This window comes from Vulpes lagopus, chromosome 15, assembly GCF_018345385.1.
Source record: "Vulpes lagopus strain Blue_001 chromosome 15, ASM1834538v1, whole genome shotgun sequence".
Taxonomy (NCBI): Eukaryota; Metazoa; Chordata; class Mammalia; order Carnivora; family Canidae; genus Vulpes; species Vulpes lagopus.
Genome location: NC_054838.1, coordinates 26,798,204 through 26,816,461, shown reverse-complemented (window position 1 = coordinate 26,816,461; position 18,258 = coordinate 26,798,204). Strand labels below are relative to the sequence as shown.

The 18,258-nt window shown below is 52.5% G+C and overlaps 1 protein-coding gene across 1 annotated transcript in view; it reads right to left on the bottom strand.

Moving 5' to 3' along the window:
• The window catches only part of DGAT2 (diacylglycerol O-acyltransferase 2), a 32,582-nt gene that overhangs the window by 8,469 nt on the left and 5,855 nt on the right, over positions 1-18,258 (bottom strand). The window contains exons 2-4 of the mRNA XM_041729706.1: positions 8,296-8,424; positions 2,950-3,057; positions 2,492-2,562 (exon numbers count right to left, since the gene is read on the bottom strand). Coding sequence (XP_041585640.1) covers positions 2,492-2,562; positions 2,950-3,057; positions 8,296-8,424 — 308 coding nt within the window. The remainder of the gene's footprint in view (positions 1-2,491; positions 2,563-2,949; positions 3,058-8,295; positions 8,425-18,258) is intronic.

The following is an 18,258-nucleotide window of genomic DNA, read 5'->3' as shown; positions in this document are numbered from 1 at the left end:
AATCTTCCAGAGGGACAGGCTGCTCTGATCACTGCGGCCTACTCCCTGATGAAAGGGTCCCAACAGAGAGAAGAGGCTATAATCCCTGGCATCCACCCATAATTTACCACTTCTTATCATATGAACTGCTCCATTTTAAAAGTAAGGCTAATGAGGCTCAGTGAGATTGAGAAAATGTGCCTGTGGCCCCTTGGACAGAAAGTGACAAAGTCTAGCAGAATCCACTAGGATGGTGAGCCCACCTAAGGGGTACCAGGGCCGACTCTGCTGTATTCCTGTGCTAAGCCCAGACCTGGACAGGGAACAATAGCTGCTGGTCAGTGAATAAAGTGACAGAGCAGGAGCTCAAACCAGGTCTCTAACCACAACCCAGGAAATGGGGCTCAATCCAATGGGGAAATCTGGCATTGAATCTCTCCCAGGGAAACAGGCAGTAGGAATTCAGTGGGAAAGAGCCTAAGGCTTGGCTTCTAGTACTAATGCCAGCATGGACTCGTCGTGCAGCCTAAACCAGGCTGTGCCCATTTTCAGGACTCAGTCTCCTCACTTCTAGAATGAGGGGGTTAAGTCTGATGATGCAGCATTGTTCCAGCAACAACAGCCTTGAATTCCTTGCAGCCAGAGAGTTGGGGTCAAGGAAAGGCAAGAGCGGGAACACTGACCCCAAGGATCCTGGGAAAACTGGCTCAGGCTGTGGCAGGCAGAAGGAGCTCCCTCCCAATACTGAGTGCAGCGGAGGAATGTAGGGTTACCCGGCCACCTCCTCTGGGAAGCATGCCAGGATGTCTCAGTCGCTGAGTCACAGCAGCAAACATACACCACCCTACACCATGCACACATTCATTCTCACACATGCTGCCTCCGCTCTTCAGACCCCACTGCCTTCTGCTGGATTACCCTAAGCAGCTAGCGTGTGCCAGTGTTGGGGTGCTCAGTGAGCTGGCCAGACAGGTGTTTCCCCTGCAGGGAAAAACCTCCAGGATTCTGCCACAATCCCCCAGCAATGCCCACATGCACCAGGGCCCAGATGCCTCCGCCTTGCTAGCCTGGCTTGTAGACCACCGGCTGGGGGCCAGGTAAAGATGAGAAAAGGTCCAGACCTAGTCATCATTTATCCTGTCAGGACCTTGAGGCTGGTCCCAAGAAGACAGGTGCTTAGAGGACCAGCATGGGGATCCCAGAGCAGCCAATGGTGCAGCAGGAAGTAAATGCAGAGACCAACCTAGTCTAAACTTGCTTCATATGGGGGGAGGGATGGTGCCTCACTCAGGGTCATACAGGGCTCTTCCAGCCTCCGCCTCCAAACCCGAGAGAAGCCCAGTTCTCCATGCCATCTCCTATAGTTCTGCTGCACAGGGAGGCAGCACGCTGTGGTAGGAATAGTGCAGGATTCTGAAGCAGACAGCAAGTGGAATTTCAGCTCAAACTGCTACCAGCCTCATTCAGCTTTACTACACGCTGACCTGCAGGTTTTATTTCTGTGAAAAAGGGATAAAACAAATTCCCGCCTCACAGGGTACTGTGAAGGTTAAAGGGGACTCGTTGAGGAAAGGTGCTGGTTTCTAGAAAGCTCCCAATACATGGAGATCCTCCTTCTCCACTCTACCTCCTCAATACCCCGCCGGCACCCCAGGCTTCTTCTCAAACTCAGGCGCCTAAGCGTTCATCTGTTTCCATGCCTCTTTAGTGCTGCTCATCTTTAAGATGGAGTTCTAGGAGTGCATCCTCCAGAAGCCTTCCCTGAGTTTCAGAACCAGGGTCTCACTCTTATTTTACAGAACATCTAGTTTCCTGGGCCCTAATTCCCAGCATGAGCCCAGCAAGCCCCCTGCAACTGGCTGAGAAAAGTGGCATTTTATCAGAGCTTCAGAAGGAAAAGAAGCCTCTCTCACCTACTGCTTTCAATTGTATCCGTGGTTCAGATCAGATGGACTTGAAACTACCTCAGTATTGCTCTTGATAAATCACTTCCATTTTAAGTTAGGCTTTTAATATTCACCAAAAGGCAGACAAGCAACAGCCATAATATCTGCTATTATATGTGCCCTTTATATCACTAATGATCTCAGTGTCTGAAACATCTTTTAGATCCAAATGCTAGTACAAGTCTTGTTTCCCTAAGAAACTAGCATGCTTCTTCCCTTCCCTGAATAAAAACCAACAACTATCACATTTCCCTTTTTGCCTTGGCTGCCGGGAAGCTAAGAGTTGACCACAAAGCTCAACTGCTGCAACTTTGTTGACCCTGATGGCTGAACTATACTAGAAGTCTTTCCCCTCAAGTCTTGATTTTTGTTTTTAGCTGGTATGACATTGTATGTATCCTAAATTGCCTCAAATACTGCATAAAGTGAGATAGAATATGAACAGATTTCATAGTGGAAGGGGGTCACTCGGCCCATGTGGTAACCGCAGATGCGTGAGTTACAGCTTGAGCTCAGATTTCCCTGTCCATTCCCACCCTCCCAAGAGAACACCCGCACGGCTTTACCTGGATGGGAAAGTAGTCTCGAAAGTAGCGCCACACAGCCCAGTTTCGCACCCACTGTGACCTCCTGCCACCTTCCAGGGAACAAAATACAGTGTCGGGAAGGAGCGGAAGTGGGGGGTGGGTGACATTTGGGCAAAGCAGAGAAGACAGAGCCAGCGTGAACCCTGAGTTAGGGGCCTGTCACGGTGTGGGCCATTGCCCCCGCCCCCCGCCCTTCCACCTTCGATCCTTCAAGTTATGCGAACCCTTAATTGGGTGTGAGCTCCTCTGAGCACCAGGATGGTGCCCTCAGAGGGGCTTTCAACACCCCCACCCACCCCACCCCCTGGCCTAGCTCCACAATTCTCACCTAGCAGGTGCTAAGTAAAAAGGGCAGCACCCACTTTGAGGAACCTCAGCTTGCACAGGAGGAAGTGTCCCAAGGGCAGGGGGGTGGGCTGAGGAGCTTATGCTCCTACCTTTCTTGGGCGTGTTCCAGTCAAACGCCAGCCAGGTGAAGTAGAGCACCGCGATGAGCCAACAGTCGGTGCAGAACGTGTACATGAGGATGGCGCTGCAGGCCACTCCTGGGGGGAAAGCAGATGGCCATGGGTCATGCCCCACCCTCCCTGGGTGGGCCTCAGTCTCCCCTCTGGGCACAGACTCATCAAGTGACATGGCTTTGGCACAGCTGGGGCCATGGGCAGAGGCAGCCTACAGCCACAGCCTGGGTAGAATGAGGCTCCCGGGGACGGTAACCTCATCTCTTAGATTCTCACAGACGTTCCTGGTGGCGAGCAGCTCATGGGCTCCATGTGGTCTGGGCAGAACACTGGGAAAGCCATCCTTCCAGCTGTTCTTTCTGGCCCCTCCTTGCAAGTTCTCCCCACCCCAGTGCTCACCACAGTTACTGTGGACACAGGGAGGGACCACCAACTGAGTGCCTCTACATCTCAGGACTTGGGCTGAGCCACTGTCTCAACTGTGTGTAGGGGGAGACTTTATCCCATTTTGGAGATAAGAACACTAAGGCTCCAGAAGAGGTAATGTGCCCAAGGTCACTCAGCAGGACAGTGGCAAAGTCAGGATTCAAACTCAAGTTGGGCCAGTAAATCCATAATCTGCACTAGGCTTTAGAAGTCCACCAAAAACTAGAAGGCCCAGATTGCCACCAGAGGGACCTGACAGAGGTGGATCCCTGCCCCAGGGGGAGGGCCAGCCCTTTCTAACATAACAGAGCAACAGGCCAGAGTCCAGAGCCCAACAGGTCCCCTTGCAAAAACCACAGCGGGGCCCTCAGAAGATGCTCTGGGGCCAGCTGCCACACGGTCACTCCTTTCTGGGTCTTCCGACTCTAACGTTGAATAATGTGGCTCAGAAAGGAAGGAAAATCTGTACTAGAGCTGGCTTACCTAGCCCTCACAGGGCTGGCCTGATGAGGCCATCTGGTTGGCCCCTGGAAGCCCTCATCAGGGCCTCTATCCTCCCATTTTTACCCAGCCTTCAAGGTCTAGCCCAGACTAGATCTCTCCAAGAACCATTCTCCAGTCTCACACTACCTTCCCATATGGATCTCTCACCTCTGAATTCTCTGCACTAGGGGAGGGGGGGATATCTTCTTTGCCCCTTGGCACTCAGCACAGGGCTGGGGGGCAGGAGGTGCTCACCCTTGGTAGAAGCATGGCTTCCATCCAGCACCCTCCCCACTGCTCAGGGAGGGAAGTCAACCCTGGTCACTTTATGTTCACTGCCGCTCTCAAGATAGCTGTACTGTTTTTAGCTGCCTTGGATGAGGTTAGCTCAGGAGTAGAAGAGGACTGCATTGTGGATAACAAGGGACCACCATTTTCCTGTTCCTAGGCTCATAGAGAGTCCATCTGGCCCTCCCCCCTCCTTTGGGAAACCAGCGGAAGCTCAGCACAGCAGGAGGAAGAAAGAGCATGGGATCCAGAGCCACACAGCCCTAGAGTACCCATGGCCAGCACAGTGACCAGGCATCCAGCTTTCCCGGACCAGCTCGGGAGTGTCATGTCACAGATAGGGAAGATAAGACCCTAGGGAAGCATTCACAGCCTACAAAGTCATTCACATTGTTGAGCAGTTTGCATTTGGTCCCCTTTCTCAGGCCTGGGAAAAGGGCTTTCCCAGCCCCCTAGACTCCACAGGTATCCAAGCTCCTTCAGAGGCCAGGTGGATTCTCCAGGTAGACCTGGGCAGGGCCCTGAGGTTCAGGCTAGAGTCTGAGCAGCCTGAAAATCTAGCTGCCATCAAACCTCCAATTGTCCTAAGGGGTATAGGGACCAGCAGGAGCTGAGCCACAGGCCCCCCACCCCAGCCTCAAAGTCTGAGCTCTCTGGGAAGATGGGAACCCCTACCTACCATCCACACACTGGTGCTAAGGCAGCCTGTTTGGAGGAAAGGAGAATTAGCTGTGAGTCCAGGAACCATATTCCAGTTCTGGACTTTCTGAGCCCAGAAAACCAGGTGACCTGCTCCGCCTAACCCTCATGTGCCCACAGCCCCTCTCTCCTAGCACGCACAGGACTCCCTCCTGTACACAGCCTTCCAGCCCCTGAGCTCCCTGGGAGCTGGAATGCCGATTCACCTCGCCAGCTCCAGAAACCAACCCAGGAAACAAACCACGTTTATTGAGCAAAAAATGAGCTGAACTTGCCAAATGGCCTTTCTCGGAGCCTGTTCCTAGTCCTCTGAACGAGGGGCTCCCTGCTTCATCCTCGTAGGCCACAGGGTGGCAGCTGGCAGCCCCATCACAGGGTCCTGGAGGTGTAAACAACTACTGAAAGAACCTACTGGCTCCATGCACGGAAGGCCCAGGACCAATATCATAGTCACCTCTGCCCCATGTCTTGGTGAAGCTGGTGATTCAAAAGTCTGGTCACAGAGGCCTGTGAGCAGGGTGGCCTGTGACAGCTCAGCGACAGGGAGAAAGCAGGGCCCTCGAAGAGAGTGGGCTTGGATTAGCCCTGGCACTCACTGGCTGTGGCCCCTCCCTGAGCCTCAACGTCCTCACAGGGTGCTGGGAAAATTAAACAACATGATGTGAAAGAGAAAACACACAGCCAAGTGTTCCATCTGGAGATCCATGGACTGGATGGGGAACAAGATGACACCTTAATTTTCACCCATCTATTAGGAAAATTTAGTATTTCCTTCATTTATGCATATAAAGGACCACAGCAATATTAGCAGTACAGGTTGACTGACCCCAATAGAAAACAAAAGTGAAAAAAAAAAAAAAAAGAAAGAAAGGAAAAAAAAGAAAGGGAAAATTAAACAACATGATGTGAAAGAGAAGAGAACACACAGCCAAGTGTTCCATCTGGAGATCCATGGACTGGATGGGGAACAAGATGACACCTTAATTTTCACCCATCTATTAGGAAAATTTAGTATTTCCTTCATTTATGCATATAAAGGACCACAGCAATATTAGCAGTACAGGTGGACTGACCCCAATAGAAAACAAAAGTGAAAAAAAAAAAGAAAGGAAAATGTTTTCATATCACATTTATAGCAGTAGCAGAGATCTTTAAAAAATCACTTGCTCTCATAAACGATTAAGAATAATAGCAACCAAAAAAAAAAAAAAAGAATAATAGCAACCATTACATCTGCCACCAGATCTTTTTATTTAATGTAATAATAAAGAAGCACACGTATTATTGTATGCCTAATATTTCTTAATTGTGTACATACTTACACTTCAATATCACTAGTTTTCTTTGGAACCCAATGTACTTTGTATTACACATAAAAACATTAAGGAAGGTTTATTGCCTTTATCAGAATGTCAGAGAGATCCATTGCACAAAAATGACAGTCAGTCTGTTCAGATGTAGGCCAGTGGGGCCTCAGCTGCCTTGCAACACCAGATGAGCCTCCGCTGGCAGATCTGGGTGGGAGTGAGAAGGAGTGGCTGGGGCTGCTCTGGGCAATAATTAGCAGCCGCTCAGCAGACCTGCCCATCCGAGCAGGCTTGACTCCCACCTACACAAGGGCGTTGGGAAGATGCTGGGCCAGTTTCTGGGCTATGGTGGACTTGATCAATTGCTAACCTACAGCTTGAGGCCAGGCCCTGTTGCATACTGCATGGGTCTGACCCACTGAGACAGGGCTAACGGCGGCTGCTGGGTGCAAATGGGGACTTAGGGAGCTGGTGCTGCAGGCTGCACAGACACCTGGGAGGCTGTAGCCCATGGGGTCTTGTCCTGGTCCCACTCCTTCCTCATTTTGGACAAGTCTCTGCCCTCCTGGGCTCTCTGCTCTAGGATCCTAATAAGCAGCCCAAAGTAGGCCAAGGTGGAGGTTTGAGCCCTAAGGGAGTCAGTTTAATTTACTGTTCCCCAGACCTGTGTTTATCCTATTGGAGGCCATATGTTTCTATAAGAATCTGAGGATGGTAATTGCCCTTCACCCCAGAGAAAGGTACATATATTCTCACATACAATTTTTCACCTAATTTTGGCGGGTTGTGGCCCTCTCCCTAAAATCTACACTTGGGCCAAAGCTGAAAACTGGTTCAGACCAGGCCCACTAATTCGGAGCTCTCCAGTAAGGTGGGCTCCCTGGCAGGCACTCTGGGCTTCCACCCAAATCCCAACTATGCCACTTGATGAGCTTCACAGTCTCAGAGAGTCACTGAAGCTCTGTAAATTTCTACTTCCTCGTCCATGAAGTAGAAAGGGAAAGACACATTGAGGGGGCTTGACAAACAGCACCCTGCCCCATCCCTCTGCTGTGCAAAGGAAGGGAGGGGCAGCATGGAACAGCCGTGGAAATGTGGTCTCAGAGGTCTCCATGCCTTGGCACTGATATGGAACTCCTGATGATCCCCATCATCCCGGATAATCCTCAAGAGTGCTGTGCCCAGAAGGACTCTCCCACAGACAAGGGAATGTGCTCTGTGATGCTCTGCTCTGACACGCCAGGAGGCCTCTCATTACGCCAAGAACACAGAGGTGGGTAGAAGAAGTAAGGCTGCTGGCAGAGCAGGGGTTGGCCCATACGTGGGCTCTTTCCTCCTCCCAGACAATCCACCATGGACTGAACCTGGGCTGGGTAGCAAGTCAGGGAGGGAGATGGGAACTAAGCTGAACCTGCGGGTGTAGCCACAGCCACTGGTGGAGGAGGGATTGAGAGAAAAGGAGGAAGCTTTTAATGGGCCCAGGGGAGCAGGTAGGGACCTCATCCAGCAGAGGGTGCTGACAGCTGGGAGCAGGGTTTGAGGGCATATCCCAACAGCAGCTGCCATATAATGGGGGCCCACCGTGACCAGGCCCTGTGCTGCATGTTCTCATTCCTTATTTTCAAGTCCCACAAAGGCCCTGTGAAGAAGGCAGCACTTTTGCTTCATTTGAAATGAGGAAATTAACTTTTAAAGAGCTCCAAGTCTCAGAGCTTGTTTGAGCTTGGGTCAGCACTCAAACTGGTACCAACCATACCACACTAAGGCAAAGCAACACACCTGCTGTAAAATGTTTGCGGGTAAGGCAGGGTAGTATGTGGGAAAAGCAGAGGCTTTGAGGGTCCTAGAGACCTGGATTCAAATCTGGGTGACTTGGGACAAGTTACTTACCTTATGTGAGAGTTGGGTTTCCTATCTGTAAGAGGGGACCCATATCACCACCTCCCACTGCATCTGGGTCCTCACACATGGCTAGGGGGATAGAGTATTTGACCTGGCACCCAAAAGGTGGTAAGGGCTGGAGGATGCTCTTCCCCTTCACCTCTGCAGAGCAGATCTCCTGCTCTAAGCTCTGCTGAGGAGGACCCTGCCTGCCCTCACCCTCTGAGCCCCAGCTTACCAAGCACAAGGAAGGACAGGACCCATTGTAGCACCGAGATGACCTGCAGCTGCTTTTCCACCTTGGACCTATTGAGCCAAGTGATGGAGAAGAGGTCCTGGAGGGCGGAGAGGATGCTGGAGCCAGTGCCTGCAGCAGAGGGGAGAGGTCAGCCTATTGCCATGCTTTCTTCCAGTCTCAGATCCCCAGGACCAACCCACCTGCACAGACACCTCCCACAGTGTGAGAGGAGCATGGGCCACAAAATCAGACAGACCTGGGTTCAAATGGAGATTTGCCTGCCACCCAGTAGCTTTGTCATTCTGGGCTGTTTACACGCTTCCCTGTGTCCTAGCTTTAATATGTACCTATTGGGAATGGTGTTCCCTTCACGGGGTCATTTTGGAGACCAGATGAAGTATCCAAAGAGGCTGGGGTGGGAGTAAGCTTTTCATAATTGCCAGTTCTCTTCCTTCTCCTCCACCCCAATCAAACTTCTGTCCTTATCCTTTATTTGGATCTTAGTACAAATATTTAACCTTTGCTATCTATGCCTGTGAGGCCAAGGACAGAGGGTCAATATCCAATTTGCAATGTTTTTTTCTCTAAGTGTACTTTGAGAACCCCAATCCCTGCCCCCTCCCATCCCCAGGACCCCTTTCCCAGCAGGCTGAACCATCTTGTCCTCACACCAACACCACCACTACCACCACCATTGCCACCTTTAGAGGAATTTCCACTTTCAGCTTCAACTCAGGGCCTAGAGAGGAATCAGGTGGGAGCTTTTGCTTCCCCCAAAGGACCCAGAGGCCAGTGAGCTTCGAGAAGCCTGGGATAGTGAGGGCCACAATTATGTTTGTTACCAAGCGGCTGCCAAGCCTAGAAGTTAGGACAGGATGCACCCACTTAATTGGCTGTTTGGATCTGCTCCCAGCATGATGCCCTGGACTCCAGTGGCTGGTAGGCAGTAGGGCCAAAAAGCCTGGCAGTGGAAGGAGAGGCAGCCTTGGGGAAGATCATAGGTGAGGTTCCTAATCATAGCCCCACTCCTTCCAGCAGCTGGACCAGAGGAAGAGGGCCACTTCCAACCCCCATGTCTACTGAGCACCAACTGCATGCTCTTCACCCTCTACATCTTCACTGCGTGCCTACTAGATGCTGCTCAAACATTCCTTCACACCAGACACTCTGCAAGGCCCAAGGACTGAGTCACAATGCTGTCCTTGAAGGTTTCATGACCTTTCACACTGGCCTACTCCTGGGAGAGGGGGTTAGGGGCTTACACTCAAGCCTTTGCATTTCTTCAAAATCTAGAGAGCAACAAGGTCACAACAGAGTTAGGAAGGGACATAAACCTCACTGGCTGAAAGTTAACTTTTAGGAGACACACAGATAACACCAGACCTCAAGGCAGGCACACCAGTCCTATCTCCTGTACCTAGTCTAATGGATCAGAAGAAGGGGGCATGGTCCAGCAGAAGAACTAGACACTAGTGGAACCTTGGTTCCACTTAACAAGCAAGACCTCAAGGGCTCCCGGTCATATCCTCAGTGCATGGCACCTATGGGTGCTCAGTAACATCTACCACTTTGCAGGTGTAACTGGGTGGAAGGGGTAGTATGTAAACACAAAAGCAAATGAAGCTGGGCCACAGAGGCATAACAGACATTTTGCCATAAGTGCTCCTTGGCCCTCTAAATGAAAATCCTACCACCAGAGGCCCTTTCTACCTCCACACCTCCCCAAAACCTGTGCTGGAGCCTGAAACCCTTCCTTTAGGATCATCTAATAGGGCCCAACAGGATCCTCAGGTGACTGAGGGGCACTCATTTGCAAGGGTTACCCAGGCAGTAGGAAGTAGAGCCAGGGCTAGAACACAGATTCCTGCTCCCTGCTCAGGGAACTTCCCTTTCCTCCACAGCAGGTGCCAAGCACAAAGGGCTCTTGTATATAGGACACTGCAGGTCTGAGGTAGGTTATGTTCAGGGCCCGGTAAACCTGTACAGAAGTAGGGAAAGACCTGTGTAGGTGTGTGGGGGAGAGAAGTAAGGCCCAAGCACAGGCCTGAATCCCTGATCCCAGGGCTAGCCTGCCAAGTCATGACTTTGCAGCTCCCCCCACCCAGGCCCCCAGGCTGTGTTAGATGAAGTGAAGCAGGAGCCATGGCACTAAGGGTAGGTAAGTCCCTGCTCTGGGTCTGGGGCAGACTAGGTGCCCTGGCTGAAAAGAGGACAGAATGTACTCCAGCACCTTCCTATTCAAAGTGGGGCTTGGGCACTGTTTAGAAATGCAGGGTCTGGGACTCCATGCTGGATCTACCATATTGAAATCTGCATTTTAACAAAGATCCTCAGCCCAAGTCTCAGGTAGGGCCAGTCTGGAGCAGGGAAGGAGGCAGGGGGAAGAGCTGCAGGCCTCCACTTTCTGCTAGGCAGGGAATAAAAGGAAATGAAGGGAAGGGCATCAGACATTGCTTCGTGTGACCTATTCCTATTGCAGACAGGACCCCGAGGCCAGCAGCATGAGAAGCGCTTAAGGAATGTTCTTGCTGGCCAGCCCCTGCTTTGGGTCAGGGCCAGCCAACTGGTTCCATTCATCATACGGAGCTCTCCTGCGTAGAGAGGGATTGCCCAGTAATTCCACATTGGTGACATATCTTCCATCGAAACAATCGAAAAGGCAAATTCTTCCTAATGCCTAATCCAAATCCATCTGCTAAATTTACTAGTGGTCTTTCACAATTAGATACAGTCAGAGTGCAGGAAGGGGTGCGACCCTCACCTTATTAACCAGACAGGAAGAAGGGGCCTAAAGAACTTGCCCCAGCCCTGTGGCAAGTGGTGAGAGGCAGGTTTTTTCTCACTTGTTCTCACTCTGCCTTACTCCAACTATCATCCACAGCCCGTTCTGCAACAACGTAGGAAATGCCAAGTCCACTAAGGCATGACAGGTGTTTCTGTAGAAGTCAGAGTAAGAGGCTGCCCAGAGAGGGAGCCCAGGGTGAAGCTGCCACTCTGTTCCTCGGGCCTGACCCACTCGGCTGCCTCCAGGCCAGACCATCCCTACCTGGCTGACTGCAGAGCCCAGCCCTGGAGCTGGCCTGCCCGTGACACTGAACCCCAGCCCCAGTGGAAGCCCCGAATGGACCTAAGAGACGCTGAGTCATTGCTCCTGTGCCCAGAAAATCCCTCCTTGCTGTGCCCACCTGACGAGACCCTGACAATGAGATGAGGCAGCTTGTCCTTCAAAACCCAGAAAGTGTAAGCCTTTGGAGAGGGGTTGTCATTCTTTCTCTGGGATTATAGACACTAAAGGCCAAGCAAACCTGGAACTGTCAGAAGCCATCCTCCCTGCCCCCTGCCCATGGAGAGAACCTATCTGGAATGAAGTCAGGAGAGGCCCACAGAATAGAAAAATAAGGGAGAGGAAAGAAGACCCCCTCTGGGCCCCACCGTCCCTCACCTTGTACTAGCTGCTGATTATAATTCCGTTCTCCCAAGATGGAGTCAGACCTGGGTCTGATCTACATCTAGGTTTCCAGTGGCCTGCCAGGGCCTGACCTGGAGCAAACACTGCAAAGATTTGCCGAGTGACAGAAAGAACTGGTCTCTTTTCGGGCTGTTCCTCAGGCTCCCTAGCTCCTCTCTTCACAGTTGGGTGACAGGTGCGCTGCCCACATGGCCCACACAGCACTGTCACAGGCACCTTGATCCCTTACTGTGGCATCATCACTCCCATTTTGATGATGATAAAAAAAGTGACAGGGCCAAGGTTACTCGGCCAGAGTAGCATAGCTGGACTCCATTCAGGTCCGACCTCTAGGCTTGGGTTCTTTCTGTTCCCGACGGCAGGTCTCTCCAAGTTCCTTCTCTCTTCTTCCCACAACAAAGTAGGGGGAAGCTGAGAGGGGACAGGGTTTTGGGTCATGGGCCAGACCAGGTGAAATGGCAGCATGCCTTGAGGTTTCGGTCCCAGTTCCGCCACTGACACCTGTGCGACTCTTACTTCTCTGGGCTTTGGTTCCTCCATCTCTACAGTGAGGGTGGGGAGGATGAATCCTACAATCTCTTTGCTGCACTCTGGTGTCTGTCCTGGGGACAGACCTAGAGGCTCACCGCCCAGCAACAGTCCTGGTATGGCTGGCCAGCGGATGGGAAGCACCCCCAGGTCACAGCTGGCCCTCACCACTCAGCCGTCAGCACCTCTTCTGCCCAGGCTGTGGAAGAGGCCTATGTGGATGCCAGTGTTGCAATCAGATGCCACACTGTCACCACCTTCACACTTAGCCTGACTGTCCCCAGGTCTGGGGGCGGGGGAGCGGGCTGGCAGGGAACCTCAGCATCTAGCTGAGTCTAGTCTGCTCTCACACCACCCTCTCCTGGCCTCCCTGAGCACAGAGCACCCTCCGTGCCCACTGGCCACCCTGCTCCACCAGTGTCTCCTGGGTGCCAGGGCTCACACCAATTCATCTATGTGCCCAGAGCCCTGCACAGGGCCCAGTGAGAGAAGGTGCTCAGAAGGTGCTTGCACGTGAACGAAGACCCATGAGCCACAGAGGCAGTAGGAGGCCTGGATGTCCAAGTCAGACTGAGCGGCCTGAGCAGGAGTTTCCCACTGCAATGGGAACAAAATGCACTACCTACATATCTTTTTCTCAGGGAGAGAGATAAGACAGACCATAGAGTAACTTCACTAGTCCTGTGAAGAAATGTCCCCAACAGCGCATTCAAACAGCTGCTCCCAGGCACCATCTCTCTAACCACTTACTTTACACAGCTCATTATTCCTAGATTGATGGAGGGCAGAGGGAGTAGAGCTGCCAGGGAAGCCAGAGCAGTTCTCTCATCCCCAGAAAGGAGGCCCCCCATCTATCTGGGTTTCAGAGTCCCAAAGCACTCCCCAGGAAGGGGATGGGCAACTCCATTTCACAGAGATGGAAACTGAGGTGAGGTGAAGCCAAAAGAGGTTGGAGTCAGGGTACTGGGTAGCTAGGACTCAAGGCTGGAATGTGGGCTCTGCGTCCCTCATCATTCCCGTGATGCCAAGCTATTGAGGGCGGGTTCGCACTACACAAGCCAGTGCACACCCAGCGCACACCCAGACTTCAGGAACATACTCTTACTTAAGGGAGGGCTACCTGCTTGGCCTCCAACCATGCCCCAACCCTCCCAGGGACATCATCCCACAGACTGGCTATGCAAGGGATGCCAACCCCCCACCCGCAAGCTCCCACAAGTCTGGCTGCCGCCACCAGGGCTAAGCCAAAGCTGCCTATATGGCGGTGGAGCCCAACCCAATCAGTCGCAGAGCTTAGGCTGGGGTGGCGGTGGGAATGGCTGTGTGGACACCTCCTTGCCCAACATCTGATAGCAGAGTGACCAGGGAGGCCACACCCAGGCTGATGAAACCAGGGTTTCCTGGGCTTCCTCTTCCACATGCCAGAGTGGGGTAGGATCTGAGCTCTAACCCCCTTAATCTGAGGAAGGCCTCTTGGCCAGCTCTGCCCCCACGTGGCTCTGTGACTTGAGACAAGTCACCCAGCCTCCCTCAGCTTCGGTGTCCTCATCTGTAAAATGAGGAGAATAATCCCCACCTCATAGGATTGTTGGGATGACAAGAAAAAGGAACAGTGCATGGGAGGTACATTCGGCATATGTCAGGTGATCAGATGGCAGCTACTGCCATCGCTTCTACCGCGGACCACAGTGGCAAGGGGTGGGAGAAGTGAGCCAACAGAGTCTGTCAGGAAGTGACAGCCCCGAGGCAGTGCGTTATGAGAAGAGGGGGCTGAGCGAGGGGGTGCCGGCAGGGGAGGCTCCAGGGGGCAGCAAGGCCTCAGCAAGGCCTTGGAGACAAGACCCAGGAGGTGAGGGGAAGGCAAGCAGGTGCTGTGACTGTGGCATCTGTGGGAATGAAGGCTCTGAGGCAGCCATAAACTGCTGGCTTAATGACCCAGGGGTTCACATTTACGGAAAACGGAAGCTGAAAATAGAGAAGCTGGGAATGGCCTGAGGAGCCAAAAGTGGCCTCCTGGAGAAGGTGGGCCGCGACAGAGACCAGGCTTGAGGCCTACAGTACTGAGGAGGTGCCAGGCACTGAACTAGGCACCAGGGAAACCACAGTGAGCACAACAGATAAAGCTGCACTTGTTCAGGGGCTGGAATCCAGCTCAGGAGAGATAAAGCACCTACACGTAAATGTGTGACGTGATGCCAGATGAGAGCGCTGAAGATAAATAATGTGGGATGATGAGCTAGAAGGGGAGCAAGAGGATCCTCCATGAGGAGGCAGGAGCACATATGGACAGCCATGGGTCATGCTGCGGGGTGGCTCCCACTGCTTCCTCCACTCACCTTCACTATTGGCCCCTCGGAGGGGAGGAGGGCTTCCAGGCTGGAAAAGGTGCAGAGGACAGGAGGCTGGGCGTCAGGAGAACCTGGCCTCTAACCAGCAGGAAGTGTAGCCTTGGTGAGTCACTTCCTGTGCAAGCCTCAGTTTCCTCATCTGGGCAGTGGGGCGAAGACCCACCTCGCCAGATTTTGTGAGACTTAAATGAGATGGTGTATAGGCAAGAGCTTCATAAAAACTACAGAGCTGGGTGAATGCTAGGTAATTATCAAGTGGGCCTTGGTTTTGGCTCCTGTCTAATGGGTATAACAACCCCTGCCCTGCCTGGGAGCAGAGGTGTTGACATCAGCACACGTGATATTCAAACCCTGACTCTGACTCTTGCCTGCTGTGAGACCCTGAAAGCCACATCCTTGTCTGGGACTCCATGTCTTCCTTAGTTATAATCCAGGATTGTGGTGAGGAATCTAAACAACTTATAAAAAAAAACAAAGAGTGCCTGGCACACCTGATAAAGCCTAGGAAGATGCCAGTGAGGTCACAGAGATGTGAATAGCCTCCAAGGGCTTCTTTTAAAGTATTTTTTAAAGATTTTATGTATTCCTTCATGAGACACACACAGAAAGGCAGAGACATAGGCAGAGGGAGAAGCAGGCTCCCTGCGGGGAGCCCATTGCGGGACTCGATCCTAGGACCATGGGATCATGTCCTGAACCAAAGGGAGATGCTCAACCACTGAGCCACCCAGATCCCCCACCTCCAGGGGCTCCTTGAGGAGGGAAGTCATCTTGCTCATGTCCTCAGCCCCAAGGATGTCACACCTGGGGCCACCTGGACCTAAGTTCTGCCCTCAGACATCAGTGGCCAAATGGACGGTGAGGAAGTTGCTCCAAAGAGGCTGGGTTCTAGTCTGCACAGAGGCAGAGAGATGGATATACTGACCTTGGCAGACTCCTCCAGTGCCAGGGAGGCCCAGGAAGCTAGGCTGAGTGCCTAACAGATGCTACTTCTTCAAGGCCAGAGGCAAGTTCTCTTCTCTGGCCCCTGATAGGTACCTTCCAGCAGATGTCCAGTCCTCGTCCACCAGAGCCCTAGTCCATGCCAGGGCTCCTGTAAGTCTTGCACACAAAGTACCTCACCACATGCTCAGCCAGATACTCTTTCCTTCCAGGAAGACTCTCACACTTTTACCCTTGCCTACAGCCCCCCCCCCCCCCAACTAGTGTCCTGTCACCTTCAGATCCAATCTGGTCAGTCCTTCAGCTCATACTTGGTAGATACCACCAGTACTGACCCCTCAGAGACTTTTCTCAACCTTCCTGGCTTTCCTGGCTGACTCTTCCCCAGGGAAGATGACCTCACCCCTATATTCAGCATTTCTCATTATAGGAAAGGGTGTGCATTTGTTTGCAGGGACCGCATCTTGTCCTTCTGGGTCCCTTTGCCCAGCATGGGGTCAGGCACAGAGCAGATGCTCGGTCAAGTGTTTCCCGAGTGAATGGACGCTGGAGGGGACTGAGATGAACAGACAGGGTCCAGACGCGACAAAGATAGGCCCTGTCCACAGCTGACTGACCTGTGTGCCACAACAGATGGTCAAACGGAGCTTTCTGGGAAACCAGGAGAGACGGGTCTCCTCCAGCTAGACAGGCTGGAGTTAAAGGCAAGGACAACAGCAGAAGGCTCCAGAGCAAGAAAGAGAAGGATGGAGCCCAAATACTACCATTTTTTCAGCAAGTGTTTTCTAACTACCCTTATACATCAGGCCTGGTGCTGCAGAACTAGGGTGGGAGCTGCCAAACGCTGCTTCTCCTCTGCTTCTTGGATACCTGCTGAGGCTGAGTTCTGCCCCTAGGCAGTACCCCCAGCCATGGCTGGGGAGACAGGGCTATGAACAATTAGGCATGGATGGTAAGTCAGGGCCAGGGAATCTAGGGGAGGCCTCCAACCTGATCCGGAGAATGTTCTCAGAGACACTTCCCTGGAGGAAGTAATAGGTCAGGTGAGGTGTAAATGATGAGTAAGGTTAGCCAGGCTGACGGGGAAGGTGCAGGGTCAGGACCCCAGGTGCTCGAGGCCTGGCATTGGCATTTGCAAAGGCCTGGAAGGAAGACAGAGCAGAAATTGGAGGAATTAACCCCAAGTCGTTCAGCCAGGCTGGAGCATAGCAACTGTGTGAGTGGGTGAGTCTAGTTGAGAAAGTGGGTAGGGAGCCACGCAGTATTGGGAATGTCAGGCCAAGGAGTTCTGGGCTCCATCCCAAAGGCCGAGAACACCACTGCCCACTCCCCTCATTCCCCTCACCAGCTTCAGATGGTGCCTTGGCAATAAGCCAGTCATTCACCTGGTCCCAAAGCACTGGTGAGCTCTTTCCTGGAAAGACTAATAGCCTCTCCTTTCAGGGGTAGGTGTCATTAAAGCAGTGCCAGCTGGGACATCTGGCCCAAAGGGGAAGCTGACACACAGCTGTGGTGGGCGTGCTGGCTGCGAGGCTCCCGTCATGGCCAGCAGGACTCTACGGGCTCAGTGGATTCCTGCCTCAGGACCTCCTGTGTAGGATTATGGCAAGGAACCGGGCGTCCCCAGTATCCACAGATAGGCTGGGACCCTGGGCCTCCCCCTTGCCCCTGAGGTCTCAGGATCCCCCCTGGCACTATAATAGAGATTTGGATTGGATTCGCTGAAATCTGAGGTCCCCACAAGTTGAGCCTTCTGTGCTCTGCTAGAATCTACTAATAAATTTTTAGCCACAAAAGATCCCTAAAAGGACTACAAGCCCCCCCACCTTGGGCTACTCCAGAGGCCTGGACTTTGAAGTATTTGGTTTTCATGAAGTAGGGTAGAGTCCTGGGAGGTGAGGTGAGGGAAGTGGGGCTCTTGGAAGGTCATATTCCTGGGACTCTTGAACCTGGAGGTGATTGCTTAGGACCCCAGTGGCCTGCCTTCCCCACCCCCACATTCTGGCACATTAAAAAAAATAGCTACTGAAGTAGGAGGAGTTGCCATGGCAACACCGCCAGCCTGTGCGTATGTCACTGAGGAGTTTCCAAAGAGGCCCCTATCCTAGTCAATGAGCAAGTGTGGGGAGCTAGCTCTTCTGGGGGCACTCAGTTGGGCCCCAGGCAGGACATGAGCCCATTTTCACAAAGGTAAGTGGGGAACAGGAATGAGGAAGAGGTTGGGCCCCATGGACCCACAGCAGTCAGGGGATTGAAATCCCATTTCTACAGCAGAGCTGGAATGAACCCAAGAGGACCGGCTTTTCCAGCTCTCTTCACTGTACCAGCGACGAGGCTTAACATCCCAAGAGGGCACAGTCTTGCCAGGTTACATGGGAAGCAGATGCAGGGTAGGTTCCTGGCCCTTTACTCAGGACTCTTAAATCTGCTCTAATAAAAAAAGGAATTCATGTTTCCCAAGTCTGTGGATTTGCCCAAAGGGTTTGTGGGTTTGGCTTCCTTGGGTTTGAACCAGAACCTGGGCAGCTACTTCTATCAGGCTTTTGCCCGTTTTATAGTTGAGAGTCAGGAAGGGGCAGTGGTTTCCTGAGGTTACAGAGCGGTTCAGTGGCAGCACAGGGGCTGGAGAGACCTCAGACCTGACTCCTAGCCCCAGGCTCTCTGCCAGCAGCAACT